At 45.1% G+C, this 17,952-nt stretch overlaps 1 protein-coding gene across 8 annotated transcripts in view; it reads left to right on the forward strand.

Annotated features, from left to right (window-relative positions):
* The window catches only part of MDGA1 (MAM domain containing glycosylphosphatidylinositol anchor 1), a 379,759-nt gene that overhangs the window by 123,035 nt on the left and 238,772 nt on the right, over nucleotides 1–17,952 (forward strand). For all 8 annotated transcript variants that reach the window (XR_013540404.1, XR_012084138.2, XM_078383035.1 and 5 more), the window contains exon 3: nucleotides 10,487–10,661. Coding sequence is in view for 6 of the 8 variants with exons in the window: in XM_078383035.1 (XP_078239161.1) it covers nucleotides 10,487–10,661 (175 nt within the window). In the remaining 2 variants the exon portion in view is untranslated. The remainder of the gene's footprint in view (nucleotides 1–10,486; nucleotides 10,662–17,952) is intronic.

Below are 17,952 nucleotides of genomic sequence, written 5' to 3' on the forward strand. Positions count from 1 at the left end.
ATGCCTGATTGCATGGCAGTTTTGCCTTGTATAATAGGACCACTTATCTAGAGAAAGATTGGTTTGTGAGTCAAGGTGGAATTCTGGCATTCAGGAGTGAGATTTGTGGAGGTAGCTGGGTCACCCAGGTTTGCCTAGATATTTTAAAGGGCAGCCCCAGCCTACCTTGCTAACATTGTACCTTGAGGTCTCAACATTTGACTTTTACGTGTGTGAAATTAATGGAGACGGTGGAAATGTTTCAAAAATTACATTCAGTTGGTGGTCTTCATTTGTAGAATGATCAACTTTTAAAACCCTTCTTCTGAAAAATATGCCTATTTTATAAATGCTGAATTCCTTGAAAATGTGTGACATCTATGCACACTGTCTGTTTTGGGACTTCATTTGTATGTACTATGGATCGTGCCATGTGTTTGAGGTATTGAGTGGATATAGGTTTTTAGTTCTCAGTTTGTGTATATGGCATGGTGTGCTAGTTTAGCACCGTCATCATCACATGCCAATAAGTCAATTCTGACTTATGGTGACACTTTTCAGGGGTATCCAGGTAGAAAATATACAAAAGTGGTTTTACGTTCCCTTCTTCTAGGACATCCTGGAACGGTGCAGCTTGTCCAAGGCTACACAGACAGGCTTTACTCACAGGAGGCAAAGTAGGGAATTAAACTCACAATCTCTGGCTCCACAACCAGATTCCTAAATCACTGATTATGGTAGAGAGATAGATTCCTAAACTAGTCTGGATTGTGGTAGATAGATAATAATGATATTATATCATCACAGTGGACTGTTCTCTTCTTGAGTAGCAATTCCACCTATAGGAATAGCTTGGGTGTAACCTGTCACTTTTGGAATAACAGAGCACTTTTATTTTATTATTTATTTTTTTAAAAATGTAATGACTAGAGTTAGAACTTTTTAACACAATGAGTAAGGTATATTTGTTACTTCTAAAACATTGCTTTGAGGATTCATTTTGAAAGTGTTTTGGTTATTGTTATGATTTGCATAAGAAAGAAATTAAAAAGCACTACATTATGCATTACTAAAGGATTACTCTTTAAATATTGTGTGTGTATTTAAACTGGTATCACGTACACACACAAACACACATACACTGTAACTAGGCCTCATTCCAGTTGGTGGTCCCCATTACAGTAGATCCCTTGAATCAGTGGCGTTTGGATAAGTGTTGACTTCTTATTTAGCAGTTGATTCAATGGGTATAGCTTAGGCTAGAAGTTAGGTTTAAGTTTGAGTAAATAATGGCTAAAATTTTCTTGCTTATTGTAGTATAGAATTAAATGGGCTTACTCCAGTTGCATCTTGGGGTGATCAGATGGCTGCAAAGGCTTGCTCTTCATCGCACTGGAAAGGGTCACTTTTACAGGAACAATCTTCCATAAAGTGATCCTTCCATCTACCAGCGATTCACTCTAGGCCGACCCCCAAAAGTAGAAGCCACATAGCTCAGGACAGAAATTTCCAGCTTGGTCACAAATCAGAATTGGGCTGGAACAGTTTCCCCATGCATCATGTGATCACTGGGAAATAGACCTGTCGCGACTGCCACCTCCTTCTACGTCACCACAAGAGATGACAGGTCACGATCCTTCACACACACACACAGTACTTCGCTGCCACCAACCACACATAAACCTGACACTTCAGACTATGTATGGATTTAAAATAAAAAGGATGATTTATTGAGTACAAAAATAAAAAGGAAATCACTGGGTAAATGAATCACTTGTCAGACTATATTTCTCAGACCTTAACCCTGCACAGTTCTTTATTACTTGACACTAAGTTACCTAACCTATATCTAACCCTCTCATTCTCTAATTCCCCAACAACAACCTTTTCCCTCTTTGCACACCCCCCTTATATACACAAACTCCACCCCTTTAAGACCCACCTCCTGCCCTGCCATAGGCCAGGAAACTCCAGCCTTAGCCAAGACAGGCAGGTGACGTCATGGCACACGTCACAAGACCACACCAAACCACTTCGCAAAAGTACAGCTTTAATCCTTACTGTTGCTAAAATAATTCAAAACTTAAGATAGGCCCATTTAAAATTTAGAGAAATTAACTCACCAAATCCCTACTGACTCAATGGGCCTACTTTAATGTGGCTTACTGCACTTGTTGTCGTTTAGTCATGTCTGACTCTTCGTGACCCCATGGACCAGAGCATGCCAGGCCCTCCTGTCTTCCACTGCCTCCTGTAGTTGTGTCAAATTCATGTTGGTTGCTTCGATGACATTGTCCAACCATCTCATCCTCTGTCGTCCCCTTCTCCTCTTGCCTTCACACTTTCCCAACATCAACGTCTTTTCCAAGGAGTCTTCTCTTCTCATGAGATGGCCAAAGTATTGGAGCCTCAGCTTCAGGATCTATCCTTCCAGTCAGCACTCAGGTTTGATTTCCTTTAGAGTTGATAGGTTTGTTCTCCTTGCAGTCCAGGGCACTCTCAAGAGCCTCCTCCAACACCACAATTCAAAGGCATCAATTCTTTGGCGGTTAGCTTTCTTTATGGACCAGCTCTTTATGGACCAGACCTACTGGGATATGCCACAGTTTCACTAAGCTGCCACCAACCATTCCCTATAAGAAGTCACACAGACCAGGGATGGATTTTTAACAAATAAAGGAATAAGGTTTATTTAAACAACACACAGGGAAAAATAAAAGGATCAAGTGAATAAGATACAGTAACGTGGCTTAGTCTCAATCATACATACACACAGTTTGGTTCACACAGAACACTTGACTTGAAGCACAGACCCTGAACCTATCAGTTCTGGCTAACCATACAAACACCTGAACCTATCAGGTTGGTACTGACTGACACACAGTAGTACCCTGTCTGACACACAGACTCCCACTCAAGCTTCTTCTCTCAGCTTCTCCTCCAGCTTCTTCTAACTTCACCACACAGGCTCCACATATATATATAGTACAGCCCCTCCTCCTGATGTCCCGCCTTCCACTCCCCATAGGATGGAACTTTCCCTCCAGACCCATGACAGACAGGTAACATCAGTGCTGTATGTAACACCTCCCCTCTTTATAAGTTGTTTTGTAGGGGGAAAGCTAAGGTGCTTTTCACCAAAAAACAACCTGGACCCAAAACAAACAAAAACAGTCATATAATAACATACAATACCATACTTACTTATACTTACACTCTATTAGGCATTTACACATTTACCATTAACAATACATCAAGTTACCTTTATTCATACAAACCAACATGTTTAATAAACAGACACATTCGACTTTTTGTCATCAAAATATATACATAGTCCATGTTTCTTTCGCCGTCTTCATTCTTCAGGTCTTCTTGACAAGGCGTCAGCAACACAGTTCACTGACCCTCTGACCACCTTCACTTCAAAGTCATAGTCTTGCAGGTTTAAAGCCCACCTCATAAGTTTACTATTGTGGGTTTTCATTGTCTTTAACCATTGCAGTGGTGAATGGTCAGTGCACAGAATAAAATGTCTTCCCCAGATGTAAGGCTTGGCCTTCTGGATCGCGTAGACTATGGCCAGGCACTCCTTTTCCACGGTTGCCAAATGTCTCTCACCTTTCTGGAGTTTCCTACTCAGGTAGGACACTGGATGCTGGTCACCATTCTCATCCTCCTGGCAAAGAACTGCTCCTACCCCGCTGTTAGACGCCTCGGTGTAGATGATGAACTCCCGGTCGAAGTCTGGAGCACGCAGCACTGGATAGTTGATGAGCGCCTCCTTCAACCTCCGGAACGCCTCCTCACAGTCGCTGGTCCACGGGATGCGGTCATCAGCCTTCTTCCTCGTCAGATCGGTCAGCGGAGCCGCAATCTCGCTAAACCTCGGGATGAACTTTCTGTAGTAGCCCACCAACCCAAGAAATGATTTGACTTTTTTCTTGGTGTTGGGTCTGGGCCAATCACGAACTGCTTCTATCTTAGCCTCTAGGGGTTTTATCACTCCTCCCCCTACCATGTGACCCAAGTATTTTATTTCTGGGCTACCCAGCTGACACTTGCTCGCCTTTACTGTTAGCCCTGCTGCACTTAACCTCTGCAGCACTAACTCCAGGTGTTTCAGGTGATCTTCCCAGGTATTACTGAAGATCCCTATGTCGTCAATGTAGGCCACAGTAAAGTCACTGAGCCCTGCCAAGGTCTGGTCCATCAGCCTTTGGAATGTGGCTGGTGCATTTCTGAGACCAAAGCTCAGGACTCAAAACTCATAGAGACCAAAAGGGCTGCAAAAGGCGGTCTTTTCTTGATCCCTGGGATCAATTCTTAATTGCCAATATCCCTTCACCAGGTCCAGTGATGAGATGAACCGACAACCCCCTATGGTTTCAATCAGGTTGTCTAGCCTGGGCATTGGGTAGGCATCAGGAGTGGTTACGCGGTTTAATTTCCTGTAATCTACACAGAACCTAATGCTCCCATCAGGCTTGTCCACTAGGACTATCGGAGAGGACCAAGGACTAGAAGAGGGGACGATTATGTTCTCCCTAAGCATCTCGTCCAGCTCCTTCCGCACCTTGTCCCTATAGGGTCCCGTTACTCGGTATGGGGATACTGCCTGCGGGGGTGCATCCCCTGTGTGGATCCGATGCATCACTCCCTTCACTATCCCCGGCTTGTTGGAAAACACCTGTTGATATTTAATGAGCAGCATTTTTAGTTCTTGCTGCTGGTCTTGGGTGAGTGCAGGACTGATCTTTACCTCCTCTGGGTTGTATTTTACTTCCCCTCTACCCTCCCAGAAGGGTAATTCAGCTTCCTCACTCTCAGCTGCTTTTATCGCAAATAAAACCCTCTGTTCCCCTCTGTAGTAGGGTTTTAGGGCATTCACATGAACCACCCTCCTTGCTTGGTTCTCCTCCTGCTCTATAAGGTAGTTCAGGTCTGACATCTTGGAAATGACCCTATATGGTCCTGCCCATTTGAGCTGCAGTTTGTTCTCTCTGCAGGGCCTAAGCCAAAGCACTTCCTCCCCTGGGTCAAAGTGCCTCTCTCTAGCTTTGTGGTCATACCATGTTTTCTGTCTGACCTTCTGAGCTTGCAGGTTTTCTGCTGCCAGCTCTAGGTTTCTCTTTAGGTCATTCATCAAGGTGTCTATGTATGTCACAACGTCTTGTGGGTCATCCTGGGTGATCTGCTCCCAATTTTGTTTGATCAAATCAAGGGGCCCTTTCACCCTTCTCCCAAATAAAAGTTCAAACGGACTGAACCCGGTACTGGCTTGTGGCACTGATCGATAAGCAAACAAAAGGGATTGCAGCTTCTGGTCCCAATTGTTTGGATTCTCTGCCAAGTAAGCCCTAATCATGCGCATTAAAGTCCCATTGAACTTCTCAGTTAACCCATTACTTTCAGGGTGATAGGCAGTGGTTTCCTTGTGCTTAATTCCACAGATTTGCCATAACCGTTTCATGAGCTTCGATGTGAACGATGCGCCCAAATCTGTGATTATTTCTGAGGCGAATCCCATCCTGGACATATACCCCACCAAGGCATCTGCCACTGTGTTGGTTTCAATGTTAGTCAAGGGTATGGCTTCAGGGTACCTCGTGGCATGGTCCACAATGGTGAGAATGAACCGGTTCCCCCTCTTTGTGGCCTTGGGCAAGGGTCCCACAATGTCCACCCCTATACATTTGAACGGAGTGTCAATCACAGGCAAAGGGCACAACTTTGCTTTGGTCCTGTCACGGTTATTCCCCTGCCTCTGACACACATCACATTGCTTACAGAACTCCTTGATCTGCTTCCCTATTTCAGGCCAGTAAAAATTCTGTGTGATTCTCTGCTGTGTTTTGTTCACCCCTAAGTGCGCAGCAAACATGTCAGAGTGCCCCCTTTGTAAGATCATGGGGCGATACTTTTCAGGTACTACTAGCTGACTTCTGATCCCATCTCCCCCTTTTGAGATATTCCTCAGGGTCTCTCTATACAAAATTCCCTTTTCCTCATGAAATCTCACTGGGGTTTCAGGTGTTAGCTGGGCGTCTGTCACCTGTTCAAAACACTTTTGGAGAGTGGCGTCTGCCTTTTGCTCTTGGCCAAATTTGCTGTTTGTGGTTAAGGTTTCCACCACAGCTTCTGAACTCCCCTCTGCTTCCGTCTCTGGCTCATCAGTACCCCCCTGAACTGTCCCCGTGGTGGCTTGTGAACGTGTAATCACTAGCACCCGTTTCACATGTTCAGCCAGGTCATTTCCCACGAGCACGGCTGCTGGCAGAGTCGATGAAATCGCTAGCCGCCAAACTCCCCTCCAGCCTTGAAAGTTCACAGGTACCTCAGCTACTGGCAGTGAGATCACCTGCCCCTCAATCCCTGCCACCTTCATGCTCTCATTTGGGATTATATATTCCCTAGGAATAATATCTGGATGGCACAGGGTCACCTGGGAACAAGTGTCCCTCAACCCCCGATACTGATGGTCAAGTATTCCTACGTCCACCCCTGCTGTTTCAAACAACTGAGAATCTGTTCTCACGAGCAAGCAGCGCCTGACCTCCACAAGAGGACCATTTTCCTCAGCCTGATCAGCAGATGTAACTGTTCCAGATTGAGTAGCCATGGCAACAGGCTCCCTCAGTGACAAGGGGCTTTGCTCTTTCTGGACACAGAACACAGCTTTTGGCTTGGTTCCACTCGAATCCTGAGGCACAATTCCTTTTAGCTGCTTTAATTTCTCACACTCTGAGATTAGATGGCCCTTTCCCTGACAGAAATAACATTTTCTGCTATATTTTGAGTCTTTCTCATCTTGTTTTGGTTTTCCCTCCAAAATCTGAGGTCTTGGTTTCATGTCTGAGGGCTTCCCTTCACCATGGGCCCCTCCCCCTTGCTGGCTTTTCCCTGGTCCCTGAGAGTACTTGCTGTAGGTTTCTTTAGGTTTCCCCATCGATTTCCCCTCACCCAAGGGCTTTCTTATTTGGGAAATAAAATCTGCGATCTCGGCTGCTTCTGCCACAGATTTCGGTTTCCTTTCCCTCACCTGGAATTTCAGTTCCCCATGCAGGACTGAATAGAACTGTTCCAGCGCTATCAAGTCCTTGAGCTGCTGAAAGGTCTCTGTCCCCTCCTGAGATAGCCATTTCTCTAGCAGCCTCACCAATTGGGCCCCCACTTGGGTAAAAGTCTGCTCTGGTTTCTTGGTGATTGACCTGAATCTTTGCCTCAGCTGTTCCGCATTTATCCCATGTCTGGCAAACACCAGTTTTTTAAACTCTGCAAAATCTTTCATCAGTTCCTGTGGCATCTCTGCATAGACTTCTGCAAGGCTGCCACTGATTAAAGATCGCATGATGGTCATCTTCTCAGTTTCCCTTACTGAGAAGTCCACAAACGCTCTTTCCACTAGGGAAAAGAACACCTCAGGACAATCTCCCTTGTGGTACACAGGGAATTTCTTCAGGTCAGCTTTAGACAATTGGCCTCCCTCAGAATCCCTATTGTTATTATTGTTCTGATTCATCAGTTCCAATTTTCTCAACTCAAACGCCATTTTCTCTCTTTCCAATCTTTCTTCTCTTTCCATTCTCTCTATTTCAAATTGCCTTCTTTCTCTCTCTAATCTTTCCTCCTTTTCCATTCTCTCTCTCTCTAATTCGAAATGTCTCTGTTTCTCTCTTTCCCTTTCCTCCATTTTTTCTCTCTCTAATCTTTCCTCCATTTCCCTCACCCTCAGTTCATGCTGTTGGGCTAGGAGTATTTTTCTGAGCTCTGGGTTCTGTTCTCCCGTGCTGTCACCCTGCACTGAGCCAAATTCATCCTCAGAATCTTGGTCAACCTGCGGTTCTTTCACTTCACCCATTTCTGCCATTTGGCTTCGAGTCAAGGGCATAATCCCCCCTCAGAACAGGCTGCTTTCAAAAGTCAAGCCTCAAAATAAAGCGACCACTTTTTTTTTTCTTTTGCCTCAGAACCAGCTTTCTATAGATTACTGCTGTTCTTCAGCACTAACTTGCAACAGTTGCGAGCCAGAGTCTACCCCCCTCTGCTAGGCCTCTCAGCAGGCAGGCTAGATCACTGCTACTACACAGTTTTGCCTCAGCTTTTTTCCCGCCAAAACAGGCTGCCTCAGAGCTCCCTAACCTAGTCCCCAATCTGAGGTTACACGTTCTTCTACTAGCGCACCCCCCCCCCCCCGTGAGGTACACCTAGAAGATTACCTACGTGCTCTCAGATTGTCCCTGACTAGACCCCCCTTGCTCTGGGCACACTTGCCAAGGCTTTGCTGTACCACTGGACAACTGGACCAGTCGTATCCCACACGCTGGACACCAATCAATGTGACAAACCCAGACCTACTGGGATATGCCACAGTTTCACTAAGCTGCCACCAACCATTCCCTATAAGAAGTCACACAGACCAGGGATGGATTTTTAACAAATAAAGGAATAAGGTTTATTTAAACAACACACAGGGAAAAATAAAAGGATCAAGTGAATAAGATACAGTAACGTGGCTTAGTCTCAATCATACATACACACAGTTTGGTTCACACAGAACACTTGACTTGAAGCACAGACCCTGAACCTATCAGTTCTGGCTAACCATACAAACACCTGAACCTATCAGGTTGGTACTGACTGACACACAGTAGTACCCTGTCTGACACACAGACTCCCACTCAAGCTTCTTCTCTCAGCTTCTCCTCCAGCTTCTTCTAACTTCACCACACAGGCTCCACATATATATATAGTACAGCCCCTCCTCCTGATGTCCCGCCTTCCACTCCCCATAGGATGGAACTTTCCCTCCAAACCCATGACAGACAGGTAACATCAGTGCTGTATGTAACAAGGCCCATTTAAAATTTAGAGAAATTAACTCACCAAATCCCTACTGACTCAATGGGCCTACTTTAATGTGGCTTACTGCACTTGTTGTCGTTTAGTCATGTCTGACTCTTCGTGACCCCATGGACCAGAGCATGCCAGGCCCTCCTGTCTTCCACTGCCTCCTGTAGTTGTGTCAAATTCATGTTGGTTGCTTCGATGACATTGTCCAACCATCTCATCCTCTGTCGTCCCCTTCTCCTCTTGCCTTCACACTTTCCCAACATCAACGTCTTTTCCAAGGAGTCTTCTCTTCTCATGAGATGGCCAAAGTATTGGAGCCTCAGCTTCAGGATCTATCCTTCCAGTCAGCACTCAGGTTTGATTTCCTTTAGAGTTGATAGGTTTGTTCTCCTTGCAGTCCAGGGCACTCTCAAGAGCCTCCTCCAACACCACAATTCAAAGGCATCAATTCTTTGGCGGTTAGCTTTCTTTATGGACCAGCTCTCACTTCCATACATCACTACTGTTAAAACCATAGCTTTGACTATGCAGACCTTTGTCAGCAAGGTGATGTCTCTGCTTTTTAAGATGCTATCAAGGTTTGTCATCGCTTTCCTCCCAAGAAGCAGGCGTCTTTTAATTTTGTGGCTGCTGTCTCCATCTGCAGTGATCATGGAGCCCAAGAAAGTAAAATCTGTCACTGCCTCCCTTCTATTTCCCGGGAAGTGATGGGACCCGTGGCCATGATCTTAGTTTTTTTAAATGCCCCTTCCCTTTTGAGCTTCAGATCATTTTTTGCACTCTTTTCTTTCCCCCTCATTAAGAGGTTCCTTAATTCCTCCTCACTTTCTGCCATCAGAGTGGTATCATCTGCATATCGGAGGTTGTTGATATTTCTTCCAGCATTCTTAATTCCAGTTTGGGATTCCTCCAGTCCAGCCTTTCACATGATGTATTCTGCATATAAGTTAGCTTACTACACTAAGCAACTAATTTTTAGCTGATGAGTAATAACTGAATTTAAAAAGAATATTCTGATGTGTGATTGTAACTAGTACTAACAACTAGCTTTCCTCAGTACCCCCAACACGGTTGATCCCATTTCTGCTCTGCTGTTTCAGTCCTCAGCTATCCAACCACTTTGCCACCAGTTCCAAAGAAAGAATAATTATGTTTTTATGGCCTCTGCCCTACATCTGTTCAATATTTGGTAATCTGTTTCCACCCCTTCACTCTGCACCTCCTTCTCTGCATCAGTGACATTTTTCTTTCGTAGTACTCCGTATATGTTACTACTTTTTAATTACCTATTTATTTTTAATAAGAATATTTATAACTTTAAACAGGCAAATATTATGCAAATCCTTGTTCTCCCCCCCCCCCCCAATACATTTACTCTTTTTTTTTTTTGGTAATGTGAAAGTAGCTACTGTAGCCAGGGGTTATCTTGTCAAACATCCTTGGGGTTTCTAGACAGACAAAGGTCCCAAAATAAATTTATTTCAGTTATTTCAAACAAACACACATGGCTATTTCAGACTGTGCAAGAAGCTGAGATATACCTGGATACCAATTTGTTATCTCAGACCATGCCCCAGTTCTCAGTTTGTCTGATTCCTATAGCTGTGGTTTGTTTCTCTTTCTCTCTCTCTCTCTCTTTTCCATTCCCTTCCTTCAGGTGAGGTGGACCAAAACTGCTGGTAGCGCTTCGGATAAATTCCAAGAAACATCCGTCTTCAACGAGACCCTTCGAATCGAGAAGATCCAGAGGCTCCAAGGAGGTCGCTATTATTGTAAGGCAGAGAACGGGGTTGGAGTCCCTGCCATCAGGTCCATTCGAGTAGATGTCCAGTGTAAGTCTTTTTGTTGCCATTCGGAGCATCCTATTGTTGTACTGGGCACATGTCTCTAAAGCTGTGTTGTTGTTACGTACCATCAAGTCACATCCAACTTATAGTGTTTTCAAAGAGAAATCCTGCATCAACCTAGAATCATTGTCGTACTCATGCGGCAAAGGGGCAAATATTGTTATTGCTATTACTATGCTTGCTTTCTTCAAAGTGTGAATTGTTGAGTTCCTAAGCAAATCAGGAATGGCTATGAAATAAATTCATGAACAGATATGAATATGTACTACTATAGTGTAGTGCTGGACATGGTTCAAACACTTTCAGTCTTTGCCTTAGGCAGCAAATTGTCATGGGCTGATTCTGCCTTATCTGTACATTCTCCTGGTTGCCATTATGTCTTCCACCTTCCTTGATATATAACAAAGTAAATATGCACTTTCATTTACTGCTGATCGTCATTTTTTGTGACTTGTAGCCGGATAGACTCACAGAGTTCAATATGTAGTGTCATCCAAAACATATACTATAGTGCGAGTCATACAGGTAAACATATTTCAATACAGTTGACTGGAAAAAGGATTGTAAAGAGCAGCATACATGACTGAACCCACTGTCAGGACACAGTATGAATTGGGATGATGTATGGGTTTGTGTTATTTTAAACCAAATCACCTGAAGTGAGCAAAATGCAAGTATACACAACATCTTGCTGCTAACCACCCTGAGCCCAAAGTCAGGGCACTTCAAAAGAAAGAAAAATTGAGGTTGCTTGTAGGCCAAACTCTGCATCTGTTCTAAGTTTGCAGAACACCATCAGGTCATGTGTGGCTATTTAACCACCCAGATCCGTTTTCAAAGCTTCCCATAAATCTCTGAATATACAGCCAGGCAGCCTGCTACCATGTTTTAGTGCCAGCAAGGCAGGTGTGCCAGGGATCTGGGAAGCTGCTGTCACTAGCACAAAATCCCCAGATATCAGCATTAATCAGTAAAGCTGCTGCTTGGAGCCTTTCCATGTTGGGAGGATGGGAAATGGAAGCCAGATGGAAGGAAGGGACATTTAAAAGTTATGTTGATATTGAAATAACCCATGTGGTTGTATCAGTTGGCAAGTTACCAACCATGGGCCGAATTTGTGATGTAGCCTTGCTAAAACTTTTGTTATGGCAGGCCCAAAGCTATCTAACAAAGTGTAGGTATGAAGCACTTTAAACACTCAGAAGCACTATAAAATATTTGCCATCATGTGCTGAGATTTGACTCTGAATTATTCTGCTTTTAGAGGGCATGGCTGAGGCCTAGCTAAAGAGAGGGGACAGCATACAGATAATTTGGGGTGCAATATCTGGGGAAACATGGAAACTCCCTGGGGCTCCTGGGGCCTTGCCAAAGACCACTTGGAGAAAAGGAAAAAGAGGTGGCATTTTCTGAGTCAAGCTGTGACTTTGGAAAGAGCACTGTTCTGGTTCAGAGAATTCTGTTAAGGTCCCAAAACACTGATTTTGAGTGTCCTGTGGAGGCAAGGTGGGGAATTTGACAGCTGGAGTGTGCTGGAGATAGCAAGAGTATGGGACTGAAGAAAGAAGATGGCCTTGTTCTATGGAATTGTAGACATAGAGCTTATCCCCCAAGATGGGGATACTTAGCTCAGTATTACTAAAAGTGAGAAGAATCTTGGAAGTGTGTAGACCACAAACTGAATATGAACCTACAGTACAATGTAGCTGCAAAAAAGGCAAAGGCAATTTTAGGATGCATTAACAGAAGTGTAGTCTCCAAATCCAATGAGGTAATATTTCCCTTCTATTTAGCACTGGTTAGGCTTCATCTAGAGTACTGTGTCCATTCTGGACACCACACTTAAAGAAGAAAGCCAACAAACTGGAACAAGTCCAGAGGAGGGCAACGGAGATGATTAGAGGACTGGAAACTAAGACCAATGAGAAAAAACTGAAAGAATTGGGCATGTTTAGCCTTGAGAAAAGAAGGGTGATATGATAACATTTTTTAAATACTTGAAAGAAGAGGGGCAGGATCTGCTCTCAGTCATCCCAGAGTGCAGGACATGCAACAATAGGTTGAAGTTACAGGAAGCCACATTTCAGTCGAGTATCAGGAAAAACTTCCTAATTGTTAGAGCAGAAAGACAATGGAAACAGTTATGTCAGGAGATTATGAGCGTTCCAGCGCTGGAAGCATTCAAGAGAAAATTGGACAACTACCAGTCAGATCTCCTTGATTTGGATTTCTGAATTGAGCAGGGGGTTGGAATTAATGGGCTTATAGGCTTTTTCCAACTCAATGATTCTGTGATTCTGTAGCCCAAACCTCTATTGGTGCAGGAAATCTACAGCTAAAATATTTCTGACAAAATGTGGTCTAGCCTCTTTTCAAACCTTCAAATATTTATTTATTTATTTATTCGATTTTTACCCCGCCCCTCTAGACAACGTCTACTTGGGGCGGCTTACATGAGTTAAAACATGTTAAAATAGCATATAAAATAGAATTGTACGGTTAATTATAAACAACAGATTTCCAAGAGGGCAATACACAAAAGAAAAAAAAAGAAAAGGAGAAAGAAAATCACTTAATTGACTGGGGGGAAGGCCTGTTTAAATAACCAAGTTTTTAATTGGCTTTTGAAAACACCCAGAGAGTTTGCCAGCCGAATTTCAGCAGGGAGTGTGTTCCACAGCTGAGGGGCGACCGCGAGAAGGCCCGGTTTCTAGTTTTCTCCTTCCGGGCCTCCCTCGGTGTCAGTCCCCTCAGCTGTCCCCGCTGGCTATGTCAGGTGATTCGGGTAGGTCTGGGCGGGAGGAGGCTGTCTTCCAAATATTGAGGTCCCAAACCGTTTAGGGCTTTATATGTAATCATTAACACTTTGAAGTTGATGCGGAAACGAATAGGTAACCAGTGCAGTGCAGCCAGGGTGGGGGAGATGTGCTGATATTTTCTCACCCCACTAAGAAGCTGCTGCATCCTGGACCATCTGAAGTTTCCGCATAAGCCTCAAAGGCAGCCCCACGTAGAGTGCATTACAATGGTCTAATTTCGAGATTACGAGCGCATGGACTAGAGTAGTGAGCCCCCCCATCAAGATACGGCCGCAGCTGGGCAATCCGCCATAGATGAAAATAGGTGGAGCGGACAACGGACGCCACCTGTGTTTCCATGGTAAGCGCCGGGTCCAGATGTATTCCCAAGCTGTGGACCTCACTCTTTGCGGCAAGGGTTGTCCCTCCAAAGGAGAGGGAGTCACCTATGCTGCTGACGGAAGGGCCACCCACCCTCAAGACCTCCGTCTTGTCCGGGTTCAGCCTCAATCCCTTTGACTGCATCCATTCCAGTACAGTCTCCAGGCAGCGCTGGAGGGACCAGATGGCATCCACTGAAGTTGGTGTAAAGGAGATGTAGAGCTGTGTGTCATCAGCATACTGATAACACGATGCCCCACACCCCCTGATGACCCCGCCCAGCAGGCTCATATAGATGTTAAACAGCATTGGGGAGATGATCGGCCCCTGTGGAACCCCACAATTGAGGCTCCACGGGGCCGAGACATTCTCCCCAAGCTGTACTCTCTGGGGGCGGTCCTCCAGGACGGAGCGGAGCCAGGCAAGTGCCAGGTCACCGATTCCCAACTCAGAGAGCCTCCCCAGGAGGATACCGTGGTCGACAGTATCAAAGGTGGCTGAGAAGTTGGGGAGGACCAACAAGGACATATTGCCCCCATCGGCCTCCCTCAACAGGTCATCCAACAGTGCGACCAGTGCCGTCTCTGTACTGTACCGCGGCCTGAAGCCCGACTGAAATGGGTCCAGAGCATTGGTTTCGTCCAAGAGTGCCTGAAGCTGATCTGCCACCACCCTCTCAACCACTTTGCTAAGGAAGGAAACATTGGCGACGGGCCTATAATTGCCAATTTCGTCCGCCACCAAATTTGGTTTCTTCCTAATGGGCCTAATGAGTAATCTCCTTGAGGGCAAGGGGGACCTTGCCGTCCTGGAGAGACTCATTAATTATTGCAGTGGCCCATTCAGTTGTTACCGGCCTGGCTGCTTTGATTAGCCAGGCCAGGCAAGGGTCCAATGAGGAGGTGGTGGCTCGACAGCGGTCAAGCACTCTGGCCACAGAATCAGGCGTGACAGGCTGAAAGGAGTCAAGGGTTACCGGGCAAGACAGAGCGCTGGACATCTCTGCTCGACTCACTGTGTTCAAAAAAGGAGAGAGGTCTCGTCGGATGGCCTCCACTTTAGATTTTAAAAAGGCTGCAAACTGGTCAGGTGAAAAACTAGGGGGAGGCCTATCATCCAGACCAGTTCCGGATAGGTCGCGCACTATACGGAATAACTCCACCTGCTGGTTGGACGCTTCGCTTATGCGGTTAGCGAAGTAAGTTCGACAAGCAGCCTTTACCTTAGACAGGTAAAGGTTAGTTGCGATCCTGACAGCTATCTTATTATAATCCGTCGGTTTCCTTCTCCAAATGCATTCTAGCCGTCTCTTTGGCGATGCCTCCCAGTCCTAAGGAACCCTAACAGTGAGGGCCGGCTGCAACCCAGAGCAAAACCAGCAAGATGACTTCAGCGGGCCCCTCAACAGGTCTCCCATGAGCCCACTTCAACTGGCTCACCAGACCACTCACAAACCAAGCGGGGATTCCTGACTCCTTCAGGTTTTCAGTTGGGGTTTTCTTCCCCCCGCGACGTCTTTGTCTGCTCCGGTTCAGTTGGAGTTTTCTCCCCCCCCCCCGCGACACCTTTGTCAGCTCCGGTTTCCCCTGTGAGTTCTCAGCCAATGGTCTCTTCCTCCAGCCACCTCCGCCGACTCCCCCCCCCCCGTTCACTCGGCAAGTCCTTAGTTCAATGGGCTCCTTCACCACTCCGCGCTGGGCTACGTCGCCCGCAGACCTAGCGCCCGGCTCACAAAACCCAGGGACTCCTGAGGAAACACCAGGACAGAAGCCGACTCCAAACTCCGCAGCAAGGCAGCAGGCAGGCTCCGGTCACCTCTCCAGCCCTCATAGCCTCCTCAAACACACCCCAAAGCAGTCTCCAGCCTCCAAACCGAGCGGGGACTAACCAAATGGAGACCCACACATGAGACCCAAGCAGGTGAGATCGGGACAATGAGGGTGGGGGGGGGGAGAGAAGGGATTAGAAAACAGAGGACTAAATGAAGAAGAAGTAAAGGAGAGAAAGAAGAAAGAAAAAGAAAAAACCAAGTCAAAGCAGCGGGAGAAAACCCCAACCAGCTAGTGACCCGCCATCTTGGAAAATAAAAGAAGATTCTTCCATTCTTCAAGGAGTTTTCCCCACTGTCAAAAAAATTTCACCATCGAGAACTCTGCCTAATGTTTGGTCATAGTTTCTTTTTGAATTTTTGAATTTTGAACTCATTGGTTGGGTCTTCCCAGTAAAAACAAGTTTCCTCTATCTTCTACATAACAGCCATTCAAGTACTTGAGGATGTCTGTTATAGAATCTCCATGAGAAACACATCCAATTCCATTAATTGTTTCTCACAAGATTTGGTTTCCAGGCCCATCAACATCTTTGACACATACATCCCCCGGACACTTTCCAGTCGGTAAGTATCTTTCTTAAATTGCCTTTTGCAGAACTGGGCACAGTACTCCTGGTGAATCATGACTGGATCAGAACAGAGTGCTATTATCATTTTGCTTTTCTAGATGACATATTGTAATGTTGATACAGTAGATCCACTAGATCACTGGTTCTTAACCTTGGGTTACTCAGGAGTTGTGGACGGCAACTCCCAGAAGCCTTCACCACCAACTGTGCTGGCTGGGGTTTCTGGGAGTTGCAGTTCAAAAACATCCGAGTAACAAAGGTTGGGAACCTAGGATCTAGATCACTGGTTCTTAACCTTGGGTTACTCAGGAGTTTTGGACTGCAACTCCCAGAAGCCTTCACCACCAGCTGTCCTGACTGGGGTTTCTGGGAGTTGCAGTTCAAAAGCATCCGAGTAACAAAGGTTAAGAACCACTGCACTAGATTAGCACCTCCTACTTTCTTCAGCCCAGCAACACTAGTTAGGTGAAAATCAGCCCTCAGTATCCCAAAGACATGAATTTGGATAACTTTGAGATTCAGGCCCCATCCAGTTTTGATGCTGTTAATCCCTAAGAGCTTTTACTTTCGCTTTGAGTGAGATTTTCGTTCAGATACTCCGAAAAGAGCATAGTCAGAGATGGTCATTAACACATCTGGCAGACAGACAAACTGTGAGGGTTCTTCAGAATGTGGCAAAACAAGAGCTCTCCTCATGGTAGAGCACTGAGAAGAAACTGGTGGGTAAATCGTTTTGTTGTAGCTGCCTCATCTTGCAAAAAAAAAAAAAAATAAGTGTGACAATCTGACTCTGTTTAAGAAGATTTACATCAGGTAATTTTTATTGTAGCCCAGTTTACGTGTCAGCACTAAAGCCTAGTAATGCACTTCCATCTGCTTCATAGTCATTGATTTGATTTTAAAAAAAAAGTTCATGCAGTAAGGACAAAGGACAGGCCTGAAGCTCGTCTACGAAGGAAATACAGCAATGAGAAAAATGAAGAGGCAGCTCTGACAGAAAAATAGTGATGAGCCCAATGGGAGGCATATTTTCTCCCTCAAACAGTGAATGTGATCACAAGGCACTGAAAAAAAAATAACTGAAAATTTAGTTACCACGCAAAGGTCTCATTCTCCCATTAATATAAACGAGTGTCCCTCTGCACATTCTAGCAAATGTGTCATTCTGAACCGTAACAATTCAGGGGAATTTAATCATCCTTCCAAATGAGTCTGCCACTCCTATCTAAGGTCGTTGCAGGTTTTCACAAAACAAGATTTATAGAATAAGGAAAAAGTCCTGGCACTTGGAAGGAATATAGAAAGGTGGTGTTGTAAAGGAGTATGGGGTAAACTGAATGGAGTGGTGGAGTGAGCATTAGCATATATCGGCAACATCTCCTCCTGACAAAGTGTTAAATCTGCCTTAAATCTGTCTATGTATATCTGTTTTCCCTCTCCCTTCTTATCTGTCAACACCCAGCTTACAACTCTGTCCATATGTGTTGGCAAGTCTGAATCTCAGCCTCTGTTACAAACGCTGTCTCTTCAAAACATGTGCCTCATTAAAATATGTAGATAGTCTGGACGGGGCACATGACTCAAGGGAAAGTCTGCTTTTAGCAGAAGGTAATTTCTCTTCTTGAAACCAGATTTCCAGCCTTGTGTATTATTGAAATCAATACTTGAATTTCTGTCAAAGTATTGTAAATTTTATA

Source organism: Pogona vitticeps, chromosome 1, assembly GCF_051106095.1.
Source record: "Pogona vitticeps strain Pit_001003342236 chromosome 1, PviZW2.1, whole genome shotgun sequence".
Classification (NCBI taxonomy): domain Eukaryota; kingdom Metazoa; phylum Chordata; class Lepidosauria; order Squamata; family Agamidae; genus Pogona; species Pogona vitticeps.